Source organism: Grampus griseus (assembly GCF_964374135.1).
Source record: "Grampus griseus genome assembly, chromosome: 4".
Classification (NCBI taxonomy): Eukaryota; Metazoa; Chordata; class Mammalia; order Artiodactyla; family Delphinidae; genus Grampus; species Grampus griseus.
Genome location: NC_138997.1, coordinates 18,224,990 through 18,240,719, shown reverse-complemented (window position 1 = coordinate 18,240,719; position 15,730 = coordinate 18,224,990). Strand labels below are relative to the sequence as shown.

Genomic DNA, 15,730 nt, shown 5'->3' with positions numbered 1-15,730 from the left:
CCAGACTATTCACATCTACTTCCAGTGGTAAATATTTAACAATGCTTCACTGCAGGGGGAAAAAGACCCTGGTTTGTAGCACTTGCAGGTTTTGTTGGTATAAATTCTCTTCCCTACCACTGGTTTCAAGCTACCAGTACAAAGTTACTGAACACGGAGCTAAGAAGAGATGTGCTCAGTCTACTGTCTAGCTGACAGCCACCGGCCCCACGCGCCACTGCTGCTTCCTCTCTAATATGTGTCACGGTGCGCTATGGGCGTTCACGTGATCTCCTAAAGCAGAGACCATGCTTTCCTCCTATTTCTGTTGCTAGCAGTTAGCACACGGCAGGCTATAGAACAGGATAGGATTCACAAGAACACTTTATGAATAAATGATTTGGGTAATAAATTGTATTCTATATAGCACTTTCCACACACTGCTAATTCAGTTAAAACTGAGGAATTATAGTAGTCACTCAATGGATGGATGGGGACCGTGGGCCATACAGAGCCAGGGTCTCTAATGCGTGGCAGGTAGCCCACATGTAAGAACCTCTCTTCACCCTGGCACTTGGTTCCTCATCGCTGCGATGCTGCCACAGTTTTCCAGTTCCCTTCAGAGGCTGACAGCATTCACTCAGCAGGCCACTTGGCATACGTACCTTTCATACTTCATGAGAAGTCAGTAAGGCACTAAGTTAAGGTCAGGAAGTACACATGGTCAAAGCAATCTTTAAAGATTCCCTTGGTCTGTACATTAGCCTTTGAGGAAAATGGAGTGTGCTAGCGTGCCTAGATTCTGGAATTAGTAGCATAATACCCCAGGCTTTTTAAAAGAAGATGAGCTCTTAAAAGGTGAAGCAAAAGAGAGGCCTAAAAAAGAAGTGATAATTATTTGAATGGAAATACAAAATGAAATTGTACTTAAAATTACTAATGTTTTTAAACTTAGGAAACATTGCCTTTCAGTTTGGGACTTTTGGGTTAAAATAAATGACTAGATTCTTCTCCGAAAAATAGTTAACAGGAGTTAACTATTAAAAATAGTTTAATGTAAAAGGTATTTTTTTGCACCTTTATTATTCAATATACTGAATTTTAAGTTGAGCTACTGTGGTATATTTCCACAACTTAAATAGAGCAAGTACCAAGAATGTTAAACATGACATTGTATTTGCATGTCACAGCTAGTAGAAGTCTGAAAAACATGCATTTTTTTCCCTTGATCTTTCTATTGAATTATGGGCTGTGAGGATTTGCAATGGAACATAAGTATTTGAATAAGAGTTTTAATGATCTCTGGAAAATACCAGAAGCCAGGAATAGCAATACTAAATATACAAGGACCTTTATATCTGTACTTAATTCTTTCCTGCTACTGTTCAGCTCCTTTCAGTTTGATTACATATTAACTCAGATATTGTATTTGGTTATTTTACTTTTTTGTGGGTTGTAAATGTGTGATATTCATTTTGATTTTGATTATTTGACAAATATTGAAGGTAATCCCCCAGAATGGAACTTTGAGATATTAGTTTTTAGTGTCTCTTCTTACTGTCTATGATTAAGTTAATTGACTTTTTGAGTAAATATATTCTAATTTTATAAAAGAAGTACTAAAACCTCTTACCTGGGTTATTGAGAAATCTAAAAGGAGACAGCATTTCTTCATTAAGAAAAGTGCTATAATATGCTGTGAACCACCAAGTGTTGGGAGCACAACTATGAATACATAAAGTAAGATACCTGCTCTATACTCTCCAGTAAGTCATTAGGTCTGAAAAATAAGGAATGCTAAACGGGCTCAGACTGTCAGAATGTTCATTTTACATTTAAAATTCCATATTTTATATGTATAGCTGATTCACTTTGTTATACAGCAGAAGCTAACACACCATTGCAAAGCAATTATACTCCAATAAAGATGTTTAAAAAATAAATAAATAAATAAAATTCTGTATTTTTTTTGAGCATCTTTCTGAGTACCAGCTCATACTGAGCTGAAAAGGATGGCTCTACATAATCTATTCCCCTTCCTTTCCTACTTAGTTTCTTGCTTTTCATTGCTCTGGTTATGGTTTTTACAAGTCCTTTCATGAAAATTTTCTGAGAGATTATCCTTCTTAGGTATTTTTCACTTACTTGATTGTACATTTTCCCCCTTCTCATTTCTCTTAAATATATCCAATTTCGTTTCTAGACATTTAACTACTCCTTCTTGCTGCTTTTCTTGTTGTGCTTCTAAATATAGTCACCGTTTTTGGGGTTCTCCCACTCTTTCCATTCTTTGTGTCTGTTGGATTGATTTTTATGATCTGGTTGTACTGTTTTTGGAGACAGTTAGAATCTTTCCCCCTTAGCACATCATGACCTCTGAGTGGACTGGGTCAGTCAGACTGGGGAATATTAAACATAGAGTGGTAATAGCATACCAAATAAGTAAACTGAAACATGATTTAACAGAATAACTGAAAAAAATAATAGATAAGAAAACCAGTATAAGGAGATTGCTATGCCACTTTTTTTTCCCTTAACAAATGTCCTTCAAGGAGTCTCCTGATCATAGGTCATCTAAAATTCAAGCACAGAAACTTCAGACTTTCAGATGGTCTCTAGGACAGGTTTTATTATATGAAGAATCATAATTGCAAATCGTAGATAACAATAAATATTGTTAGAAACTCAGCATAAAGTATGAGGTAGGGCCTACACACACGCCATTTTCTCCTCCAGTGTTTTGGCCAACAGAGTCTAATTCAAGGAAACAATTATGAATAAGAATCCATGTTTCCACTTGGTTATCAGAAAGACTGGATTGGAGAACGGCTTTCTCCCATATGGATTTAGACTTCCTCCACTCATTTGCAGGCAGAATAGCTGGCAATACGAAGTTCTGGTTTGAGAGATCATTATTTTTTAGCACCAAACAATTTTTCATTATCTGGATGGACCACAGTAGATTCACCTACTGAAGAAAATCTTGGTTGCTTCCATTTTGACAATTACAAATGAAGCTGGTATAGATATCTGTGGACAGGTGTTCGTGTGGACATAAGTTTTCCACTCTCTTGGGTAAATACCAAGGAGCAAGAGACGGAACAAGCCCCATGTGCTTTTCAAGCTCCTGCTGGCATCGCTTGTGCTCATGTCGCATTGGCCAAAGCAAGACACATGGCCGAGCCCAGATGGGGAGTGGGGAGTTGTTGGGGGAAAATAGATGCAATCCAATTAGATGTGTTGGGGGATACCTGCTATGGTGTCATTGCCACTAGAGAAAAAGAAATGGACAAAAAAAGGAGCTGTTTGAGGGCTTTCAGATCAGAGAGAAGGTGAGAGGAAACCAGCTCCCTGGTACACGCTTTCTGGGGAATATCCATCCTGGTGACGCACTTCCTCTTCCTGCCAATGCACGTTCTCTCTGTATAAACAGAAGAGAAGGGAGCTCAATCAGAAGAGAAGGGTAGGAACCCACCCCATCTGCTCAGTAAGTTTTCAGTTAGCCCTTTACCTCTCCCCTTGGAAATCTCAGAAGATGCTCTTTGGCATTTTGGGGACCTCTTAAGTATCACAGGCAAGTATTCCTGCCTGGAAGCATAGACTTTTAAATTTGATTTCCAGATAAATCCTTAGAGGGGGAAAAAAAACAAACCTGGTTTGGCGTAACTGCAGTCTGTTATACATGTAAATTAGTAAACTAGTTAGAGTTAAATAAAAAGTCACCTGACTTCTCAACTCTGTTTTTAAAATATAGGTGCAACGGCTGCAGCCCGCAAGGAAGTGATACGGAACAAGATACGAGCGATCGGCAAGATGGCCAGAGTGTTCTCCGTGCTCAGGTGGGATCATGGTCCTCTGTTGCATTTGATTGTCACTCAGTAACATTTTAATAGTTTAATCTGGTAATTTAAGTATTTTACTCGAAACTCTTTGCTTTTTCTGAATTATTTTTTTAAAATGGAATTGTCAGCTCCTCACTGTTTTCCTCAGATGGAAATCTACTGAATTATTTCTGTAGAGAAAGCCTCTAAAGGGACTTTCACATTCCATCCCTCTATTTGCTGCAGGACTTTAAAACATTCATTTCACAATAGGTTGAACATGGTATGAAATGGAAAAGCTATTATAATCCTTTCTATTTTTCATTCTCTCTCTGTGGTAAAGATGAATTTATCAGGTACATTCCACTAGATTTCTAGGAAATGAACAGCCATAAAGCTTGTTCATGTGAATCTATATTATTCTAATAAATCATTGAGAGAAAAAAGTTATTTAGTGTTTCAGTTCCCATATAGTAGTTATTTTTTAAATAGATCATGTATCTTGTTATTATTAAGCATGGGCTTAGAAAACACGTTTTCTTGAAGAGAATTAACTACACTTTTCTTCACTTTAATTCAGTTATCTATTCTTGGATAATACAAAGTGTCTATATTTCTCTTCAAAAGATTACTTTAAAATACAGTATGATTAGGGCTTCCCTGGTGGCGCAGTGGTTGAGAATCTGCCTGCTAATGCAGGGGACACGGGTTCGAGCCCTGGTCTGGAAAGATCCCAAATGCCGCGGAGCAACCAGGCCCATGAGCCACAACTACTGAGCCTGCGCGTCTGGAGCCTGTGCTCCGCAGCAAGAGAGGCCGCGATAGTGAGAGGCCCGTGCACTGCAATGAAGAGTGGCCCCTGCTTGCCACAACTAGAGAAAGCCCTCGCACAGAAACGAAGACCCAACACAGCCCAAAATAAATTAATTAATTAAAAAAAATACAGTATGATTATATGTGACGAGTATCCAGTCAATTCACAATCACATTATTAACAGGGATAAATAGGAATATCTTGGGAGAAAGTCCATCTCCACACTGTATAATTTCATATCCTAATTTCTGCCAGAAAGATAGTGAAGCAGCAGGTTTGGGGATAGTTTAGGAATTCTGTGTGGGCTATGTTAGCCATCTTCATAAAAATGTGGAGTAAGTAGTTGTACATATTATAAACATTAGATATATATGTGTATTGTAAGTATTTTTTTCTGGTTATGTGGGATTACACTGTCTACTATATGGAAATATATGAGGTTATCCCTATTTTATGGTTATTTAATCATTTGATTAATGCTGTGCTGTGGTTAATAAATGTAATTCAAATAATGATGTACATAAAACTGATTGTAAAACAGTTGTCATAATGAGTAATAAAACAACGCTGTATTAGCAGATCCATGGGGAAAGAGACTGAAAAAAGTTGGAAATTTGACCAGTTGTTTCATCAGCGACTTGCCATTCGTTTGTGTATTTGTCATGGGATGTCAGAATTCCTTAACAGTCCCCTGAATGTAACTCCTCCTTCCCTAATCCATAGATCAGATCTTTTAAATCTGTTATACTCTCTGGTTTTCTCTCACAAGTCAAATCAGCCCCACACATTTTTGCAGAGCCTAGGCTGGAAAACTTACAACAGCCCTCTCCATGGCTCTTTTTTTTTTTTTTTTTTTAACATATTTATGGTGTCGTGGAGGATGCCCACAAACACTTTGTATTGTGAGCCTGCTTACAAAAGTAGAATTGTTTTCCAGTTCAGTCAGAAGAGACTGAACTTCCACAATTGCATAATTCCCAACTTTATCTTAGCCGTCATGTCATGGGCATACCACTACTTCTATATGAATGTGTGAAAATATAGTATGTTTCAAGTAAAAAAAAAGAAAAAACTCAAGAGAGCCAAGGCAGAAGTAAATGTGAGTTCTTACATACATCTTTTCCTTTAAGTCTTTTCTTTGTCTTGAAAGAAAATAAAAGTTAATGTGTCATCCCCATTGTGCCTTTGCAGAGAAGAGAGTGAGAGTGTGCTGACGCTGAAAGGCCTGACGCCCACGGGCATGCTCCCCAGTGGAGTGCTCTCTGGAGGGAAGCAAACCCTGCAAAGCGGTAAGCAGGCCCATTGGTACGACACACCGTGTGCAGGCACCTCAGTCAGCTGTGTCGTTAGAGCCCTGATTTATTCACGCATTTAAGGTCCGTCTTGGTCTTCCGATCTTCTCAGCTGGAAGAAGGGCTGAGACCCCCCTCCCTTCCCGCACCCCCATCAGTTTGACCAGTCGCGCCCCACAGAGTAGCTCCCTCATTTGCTGGAATGTGTTCTTGACCCCAGCTACCCCCACGTCCTCATTTGCACACTAACCACGATTTCAGGCCTCGCTGTAAGACAACTCATACAGCTTATCTACACGCACAGTAGGTTTGACCACTTGGAGCCAAGCAGTGGATAAAAACAACTTTTTAATTACATTTTTATTAAATGTACAGGTTATCTATTGGATTGATGAAATAAACACATAGACACAGAACTATCCACGCCTAAGTCTAGGATTTAGTGGAGAATGGAGGAAGAGAATAAAAGGATGATTTTGTTATCCACTTGAATAGAAATGAAGTCATAGGTGCCTTTTCTCTGACTTACCCATTCAAAACATAAGAGAGTGAGTACCATCATATGTTATTTTTAAGAAAGGATGAAAACATTTCCTTGAAGGTAGATTTTGTATTAAAATCCGTAGTTTTCTGGATGAGTGCCGTCCAATAGAACTTTTTGTAATGATGGAAATTTCTCTATCTATACAGAAGCCACTGGCAATATATAGCCATTGAGCACTTGAAATATAGCTCTTACAACTGAGAAACTGAGTTTTTTATTTTATCAAATTTTCATTAATTTGATTTGAATAGCCACATGTGGCTAGTGGCTACCATATTAGTCAGCCCAGTCAGTGCACTCTTTACTTTTGTTATCTATTTTAACTAATATTATCATTAACTAGAGTCCAATTTTAGCATACTTTATGGAAATTTTGCTTTTAGATTAGACTCTAACAGAAAAAAATGAAAACAACAATACACTCAACATTTTCAAAGCAGATCTCAGCCTCCTGCTTATTTCCCTGTACCTTTCCCTGAATCTTTGTTTGTGTTTTCTTTTCTATCCCTGTCCCTCAGTCTAGAAGATTCTGGTATTCTTATGGTAATGTTATTTAGATACACCTCTTTTACATAGAAAGTGATGCCCAGCTTCATGGATATTGTACTGCTAAATGATCACCTCCTAGCAGCATCACTAAAATTTTCTTTATTTTCATATGAATTTATTCCAACATCAATGTCTTCGAGTTGCCACAAAAAGAAAAAAAAATTTCTAAATGAAGGTAGGAAGATACCACAGTATTGAAGTAAGTTCCTCATTTAATTTGTAGCTAAAATTTATCTTAGTAACTTCAGGAAAAAACCCACAATTTTCCCACCAAAGTAAACATGCTCTCTAAGAACATTAGCATAAATGGATCGTTTGTATGCACAAAATGCACAACTACCTAATTGACTAAAATCTGCATAGTTTCTGTTAAGCACAGTTTTAAGGTACAGCAGGTGTATTATCAGAAACTATGGGCCACAGTTGCTTTAGAAGAATACACTTAATAATGGACAGTACATATTTCTAATATGTTGGTCCTGGTGCGGTTCCAGATATTTTGCTTTACTTTTAAACTTAAGTTCTTAGAATTCTTTGTTTTGTTTCCAGATTTTCACCTGTATTTTAACCTGGGTTATTCAGTTTCCTGTTCTGTCGTTTTATTTTAAATCCATCTGTTTGTCATTTGGTGTTGAACTCACACACACACAAACACATACACACAGCCGACATCTTATGAGTCCTGAGAATTTGAAAAGTCAGTGTATATTTTAAATCATGTACGTTAATACAGTTTCAGAATTCATTGTCTGATGCCCTTTAATCTGTCTAAAAGGGGAAACTACTTAAGTTTTGCTATTTGGCTTTTCTCCATGGTGGTAACCATTCTCCATTTTTATCATAAGGAATTTAAAATGCACTGTAAGTAAATTATAGTGTACATCTGGCAGTTGCTCTAGTTTTAAAACGTTAAATTATAAGAAATATGCAAATTAAAGTCAAGGGGTAGGATTTTAATATTAAACATTTTAGAATTACAGAGAAGTTTTGCATTTTAGCACTTCATTAGGGAAATATCTCCTAACCTTGATAACATAGAAAGATTCATACACCTTTAAAGCGAGAATATAGACCCTAAGCTTATTATAAAAATTGCTGATAAAGCAATGGGCTTTTAAAAATTTTGCCTCTGAAATATGCTGAGGTTTCCGTATTTAGACGGTCCTTTCTTTAAAATGCTGATAGAATTATTGCTGCTACTGGCATATTATCACGTGATTATAACATTTCAAGAATTTTGTTTCCAAAAATGCTATTCCAATGAGGAAAACTGATTTTAAACTGGGTTACCTGGCAAAAGAAGTCCAGGCTATCCCATCCCCAACCTCTTTCTCTTCCCTTTCTCCCTCCCCCTCGAAACACGCTCGATGTTTGTGTTTAAAGGGTCACATGTGTTACCAACTCAGACGCAACTCTAAATTTGCATCCCCCCTGCTTTTCTATTCCACTAGGAAATCGTGCCATTTAATATTAAATAGTGTGAATTATTCCACTGACATTATGACAACACTTCAAGCTCTGCCATTTTGGGGGCATTTTAAAACTATAAATTACCAATCGTAGCAGTGGGTTTATCATACTTCATGTGAGTCAGATTCACATTTTCGATTGACCTAGTCCCTTGTAGATTCAGTCTAAGTCCAAGAAACCTTTCCTGAGTGTTTTCTTAAAGGATTAATCATTTTCTCCTGTATTTAGTGAACAAAATCCAAATCATGTCACTCAGATACGTGTAGCCAGCTCATTAAAAAAAAAACAAGAAAAAACCCCCATCATTTTCGTGGTGTTTTTTCGTTTCTTTGAAGTATTTCTATTTTGTCTGTGCCAGAAACCAGCACTTACAGGAACATTAATCCTCTTAGCGCCCTTGATCGTCACTGATGTGTTCTTAGAGTTAAAAATCCTCTGCTCATTTTTCTCATTCATTTTGCACCCCCTTTCTTCTCTTCAGCTACTGTTGAGGCTATTGAGGCTGATGAAGGTAAATTGGCCAGTCCCCTTTCTGTTGTACCTGCAACAGACAAGGGCTCTGCTGGGTGTATTCATTTCTTTCTTTCTTTCTTTCTTTTTCTTTTCTTTTTCTTTCTTTTCTTTTCTTTTCTTTTTTTTTTCTTTTTTTTTGCTGTAGCTTGTACAGAGTGTGTGGGTGTTGGGCTAACAGTTGTGGCTCAGTATTAACCAACATGTTCTTGCTTTAAAGGGGAAAATGTCCTTTTCCGGTTTGTTTGTTTGTTATTTTTTCCCTTAAAGCTATGTTTGACTTTGTATACAATGATCCTAGTATAATCACGGAAAACAAAAGGATTAGAGATCTTGAATGATGTGGGGTGGGGTTTATGGCAGCCGTTTTGACAAACAATGGATAGAACAATATTCTTTGAGCTGAACCATGTCCCTCCCTCAAATCACTTTCAGTCGGCACTGAAAAGGAGAGAATAAAAATAGCTTTATTAAGTCTAGTCTTCAGAAATTTCTAGAAAAAAAATTCATTGGAATAGTGCTTTGTTGTAGTTCAACATTAATTTTTGTCTCCAAAAAATATTCCAACAAGAGACAGCTGTGTACGAGGTAAACAGTTCTGCTAGTCTTAGAAATTTTAACGTACTGGTATTTGTAGGACGGTTAGCATCAGCAAAATATTCTAAAGAGTTCAAAAATATCTAGTGGCTGTAGAAGTGGCCGGTAACGAGCATAGGGAATATTGAGTCATCACTCAACTGGTTAATAGCCACCGAGTGCCTTCTTGGCACCAGGCACTGTGCCGGGTGCTTCAGGAGAAACGAGACATATTCACCACTGACTGTGTCCCAGCACTGCTCGAGGACAATAGAGTGGACCCTCTCGCAATTCCTTTTGAATCAAGTGCTTTTGAAATGTAGAGTTAGGAGAGGACTACCTATCCAAATAGTTTTTAATCTGATACATACCACGCCCTCTGGAAATTTTAAAAAGAATAATAATTTGAAGTTCCCCTTTAAAACAAAATTTTTCAGTTGTATTTTGTTCTTGCAAGATAATGTTTTATTGTTCCCAAAATTGTGTTTTCTGGTGCTTTGATATGATGTAAAATGTGCCACTTTAGTTTCTTTAATTTGTACGTGATTTGGATACGGTAGGGGAAATGATAGCACTGTAAGAGAAAATACAACTGCTTCCTAAATAGCAGTGAATAAACTGCTATTTATGTGGGAATTCTCTATTCCTCTTGGCAAATTCTAATCTGCAGTGTGCATTCTTGTTGATAGTTTGGCTGTTTTCTGTGGTTTCTGTGACTCTTGTGTTGTGTTAAGTATACTACCAATGTAAATTGCTAATACCCATCGTCTGACCAGCAACTACAGCAGAGCACACATTCTTCCAGACCAGGGTAGACAGAAATGATTAGAAATGGAGCCCCATTCCGGACATAGCCATTGCTCTCGCTAGATTTTGAATTTCTATGCTCTCACCCTATTGGCTTTATTTTAAAACCTTAAACAACCTAAAAGAGAGATTCCACTTTTACCATTTCAATTCGTAAAATCGCTTCATCAATTATGATGACCAACTTTTTATATGTATTAACTATGATGGAATGATATTCACAGCAGTTTAGCAAAACAATAGAGTACTACTTTTGTCCCTCAAAATCATTGAGTTCATTTTCAGGGTGGGTGCTCATCAGACAGCTCTATTATTTTGCGATTTATGACTGAATGAGAGAAGAATTAAGACGCTTTGCTTTGGGCCTTGGTCTTTTCCCATTTCCCCATCTTCTTCCTCTCATAGTTGACTAATCACCATGACGCTAACCTTTAAAATGCAGAGGGGGAACAAACTGTTTCTCATCGTTTAATGAGTTTGGAAGCAAGTGTGTCTATCTTTTAAGAATCTCGTCCATACTAATGAAAGGCACTGTACATTTGTGTGGGAGTGGCTAGCAAAGTTTCAGCTTGAAACTGCTTTCCTTTTTTTCTCAAATAGGGTAGGAAGGATAAAGGTACAATGAAATTGTCCTTCATCAGCCATGGAGATGCGACCCAATTCAGCATTGGTGATTGGCCCGTCAGTGTCTGGCTTGCATTTTCACAGGGAGTAAAGCAAACTGATGTCATTGGTTCCCCATCTATGTACTTTATTTTCAGCTCACTGGTTGGTGCACCTACTGAAGAAATCATTAAGTTTCTTGCACAAATGCCTTCTCTATCTCTGGAGCACACTAGGGTTACTGAAAAAAACCAAGTATCAATGCTCCCCCTTTGTGAATTCCATGGTTTCACTGAATAAGGCCAAAACCATTCCCATCCATTTTTGCTAAAAGTTGAAAGAAGCATTTTCCCCTTGTTATTCTTGAACCAGCACTTACGTCTACGTTGATCTACTAAGAAAGAGTTTTTCTTTGATTTAGGCAGTAATGGACCAGATGAACATCAGTTTGACCTGTTCGCTGCTGAAGGGCAGACAGAGTTTTTCTACTTAGTGATCTGATCTTGATTTTTATGAGTTTCTTTTACCTTGTCCCCACTCCACGTTTCCAAAGTTGAGTGGAGAAGCAGGAGTTTATAATTTCATTTTTTTTCATGCCACTGTTGAGTTGTTTGCCAAGCAAGTCTTCCTGGGATCCTGAGATGGCATGGAAACGCCCCAAGTTCATGCCTTTTATAGCTTCTTTTAGCTTCTGCTCTAAACTCTTCACTAGATTTTTAGGTCTAGCTGCTTCAGTGATTCTCCTGAATTTGCCATTACTAGCACAATGGAATAGTAAAATTAGGGCCATTTCCATTCTTTCTAGGTTAGGGCATTTGATACAGTAATTGTGCCAACGATGTGGCCAGTCTATGCTGGGCCTAGAGACCTATCCCTGGTAGCAGCCTTTCTCTTTACGTACCACTTCGTGGATCTAAACTTCCATGAAGACAAGAGAAACGTTTACATCTTACTAACTTGGAAGAGGACATTTTGGTTGGCAAGAGACATTGGCTGTTACCAAACATCTCGGTTATCTTCAGGTATGGTAAGGAGTCTGTTGTGCTGTGTTCAGGTCCCGTCACTTTGTTCTCTACTAAAGGATTCCCTCTCTCACTGCGAAATCTCTAACATCACCTGCTACAACAGCTGTGCCCTTTGTTTTCCTCTGACTAACCCAGTTTTTCTTTTTTTTAATGATTTTCTGTTTAGCTATCAAAGGATTTTCACCACAACATAAGATCACTAGCTTCGAGGAGGCCAAGGGCTTAGATCGAATTAACGAGAGGATGCCACCTCGCAGAGATGCCATGCCCTCTGACACCAACCTTAACTCCATCAACAAGACTCTCGCCTCAGAGACTAACGGCACGGACAGCAATGGCAGTAATAGCAGCAATATCCAGTGACCACTTCCTGTTCACTTTTTTTTTTTTTTTGGGAGCTGCAGGGCGTGATGGGATTGCTGCATATCAGCAGTTGGATGTTCTTGCCTCTGATGGTAGCTTACTTGCTCTGGGGCCAGGAGTTGGATTCAGTTTACACTATAATTAGAAAAGAGGGAGAGAGATAATAAACTATATTTTGGTGAGGGTTATGATTAAACACCTCTTTTGGGTATGCCTTTTAAAAATGCTTATAGGAAAAACAATTTAAAAAGAAAGCTAATGCTAGTATATACTGCAATGTTAGGGGAATGAACATGTTTTCCTACTGCATCGGGGACTTCTAGATAGGTTAATGAGAGGTCTTTTATTATGTTACTGGACACGAAAACTTTGTCTAATTTCTTACTCTATTGTACGTTTACAGTTGCAGCACTAAAAATGGATGACATCAAACATTTTTAACAAAATGATGTACAAACTAAATAAGGACTATTTATTGATAATGTTTTGCTACTCTTGTCAGACAATGGCTATAAAATGAATTAGGCAGTCTTAAAAAAAAAAAAAAAGCAGAAAAAGAAAAAAAAAAAAGAATGTTGCAAATTTGTTAAAATGCCAAAAAGGACAGTTTAATTTTGTACAGATTATGCTTACCTCAGGTTTCTTTAGTGTGCTTGAATGCCCTTGTTTCCATATAACACTTATCTTATTACTTTGGCAATGAATACCTTTTCTTTAAGTTTTAAAAAACTGGAATAATTACATCTATCTCTTTTTTTTTTTTTTTTTGCTGTTTATATTTAGGGGTTTTTGTTGATAAATCAAGTCTTGGTTGTGGCTTGCTGAATTAAATATTTATGAGTGGTGCATTTTTAAGTATAGTAAACAAGACACCATATTAAGTACAGTGATAAAGCATCTATATTCTGTAAAAAAAAAAATCTGCCTATGCATGTTTTTTAAGGAAAAAAATGGCTGTATCGGCCTGTATGGGACTGTAATGCGCTTAGTGGTCTGACATATACTGGAAATGTATGTATACTGGCGTACTTTATATTCTCTAAAATGCTTCATGCCTTTGAAATTTTGTAATCAAAAAAAAAGCTTTGAAAAAATCTAAAGGGGAGAGTATTCTTAAAAGTTTTTAACATAAGCTTGTCAGTGCACATATAGATGGTTAGCATGTTTAGCAAACCTTGTGAAATTTAAATAAGTTCATAGTTACATGTGAAACTCTAAATGCATGGTAACTGTTAATGTCATAACAGTTGAGTTATTTTGTTAGGTTCTGTCATGTGCCACAAAATATGTACTTTTTTCACTTTTTCCCTTTGTATATCAGTTACGGGTTACAACTGGTTCATTCTGAAAACAACAACAACAACAAAAGTCCATTCATATTTTTTAACAATTGTATAAGTGCCCAAGTAATTCACTACAGCCTAAAGCCTTGCCTTTGTAATTTGACTTCTGAAATGTTGGCAATCAAAGCATGCACTTGTAACAATGAAAAAGAAAAAAGCATTTTATATTACTACTCAATAAAATGTGCATGAACTTAAAGAAATCTCCTCCTTTCCCTGAGTCTGCTGGGGGACTTACATGCACAATTACCATGCTGTCTTCTAGGTGCTGGGTCCACCCCAATGCATCACAGATTGACTTGAAGTGGCTGCTCGAAGGGCCTTGGGCTCTCAGGTGTGGTGCCTACTTCCGCTGTAAGAATCTTGGTAGATTTGTGTCTCAAATCACACAGGAGAAATATATTGAAGGAGCAAATGCCATCTTCTGGCTCCCTCAGAGGTGGGAGCCCGTTCAGAAACCAGAGCATTCCTTTTTATTGAAAAAAAAAAAAAAAAAATGTTATCCATTGTTTCAGTTGTACTGGATGCCCTGTCTGCTCAATCGAAAAGAACTAAGCAAGTAAATGCATTTTCATCCCAAGAGAGTTGCATTTGTATCGATATGAAATTTGTATCCCGTCGCTTTAGCTAATATCTGATCACCTGAAGATTTAAGATACACCAAATTTTAGTTTGTTTCTAACATTGTTCATTTTCAGTGCACTTTGTTTTTATGTAATAAAGTATGCTGTTCTATTAAATAATAAGAATATGGCAAGTAGTGATCTAGTGTACCAAAACAAAGACTTTCTAGATATATTCTCTGACAAAAACGATCCCAAATTTATTTTGATGAACTCAAACATCCCCCCCCACCACCATGGATATGACACCCAAGGAAAATATTTAGATGCAATATTTATCAGAATGATATGAAAGAAATGGTAATTCTGGTACCAAGGTGTTTATTTTCCTTCTTATAACTGCAGAGAAAATGTCCTGACCAAAAAAAAAATCCTTTTTTTGGACTCCTTTCTTTTACAAATTGTGCTGAGGCAACTATGGCATAGAAATAAACATTTGACATTAAAATAAGCAGTTGATGTGAGTATTGCTTGGTCTTTCTGCTAAGTAGTTAGGAAAGCAATAGTGTATATGTTTGCATTATAATTCAGTCTATCAGGGAAATCAATGCACAACTGAAGTTATTTCTCTAAAAGCAATAACACTGCCCGATCATCAGTTATTAAATCTATCTCTTTCACTTTTGGAGAAACTGTTGGATTCTTCAGTTGCTTATTCCAGTGACTCTTTGGCTAAACACACACACACACACACACACACACACACACACACACACACACACACACACACACACACACACACACACACACACACACACACACACACACACACACACACACACACACACACACACACACACACACACACACACACACACAGCCTCCTGTCCTCTGCCCTTCTTCATCCACCCCCAAGGTGACTTACATCTCATGGGCTTCAAACTCAGTGCTGACTTTTATCTAGCTTTTCAAGGATTAAGAGCTAGATTTGACTACTGACCCTAGGTCAGCAGTTTTTCTTATCTAAAATATCTTCTACTTATATTCTTTTAAAATATTTTTTGAAGAAAAGAAAGAAAAATCTTCAGACACTAAACTTGTATGAGGAACAAAGTGGCGAGGGGAGGAATATCTTTTGTCATCGACAGTGGCATTTCCTAGGACAGCGTGTCAAAGGGGAAGTGTCTTGTGGTATCGGCCCAGAGAGTGTCATGGCGATGCTGAATCCCCCAGAATGATCTTGTCCCTAAACATTTCTGTCCTTCCCACCCCACCACATCCATGTGAAATAAGAAACTCGAGGACACATCCATCTTTCTGCCTAGAAACCAGGGCCTCGACTTGAAGCCAACACCACAAGAAGGGACCACGGAGCTGACTTAACTGTCTCACACTTGCCCTTGACAACTTCGTATCTCCCACTCACTGGGTCCCTCTTGTCACACTCGGTTGAGAAGCAGGGACCTTGCAG

The 15,730-nt window shown here is 37.7% G+C and overlaps 1 protein-coding gene across 2 annotated transcripts in view; it reads left to right on the top strand.

Moving 5' to 3' along the window:
• PPP3CA (protein phosphatase 3 catalytic subunit alpha) overlaps window positions 1-14,754 on the top strand; it is a 292,969-nt gene extending 278,215 nt beyond the window's left edge. The window contains exons 11-14 of one of the 2 annotated variants that reach the window (XM_082653806.1): window positions 3,734-3,818; window positions 5,806-5,903; window positions 8,951-8,980; window positions 12,157-14,754. In XM_082653806.1, the coding sequence (XP_082509932.1) occupies window positions 3,734-3,818; window positions 5,806-5,903; window positions 8,951-8,980; window positions 12,157-12,353 (410 nt within the window). In that variant the 3' untranslated portion in view covers window positions 12,354-14,754. The remainder of the gene's footprint in view (window positions 1-3,733; window positions 3,819-5,805; window positions 5,904-8,950; window positions 8,981-12,156) is intronic. The other variant, XM_082653807.1, reaches the window with a different exon arrangement.
• The last annotated feature ends 976 nt before the right edge of the window (window positions 14,755-15,730 follow it).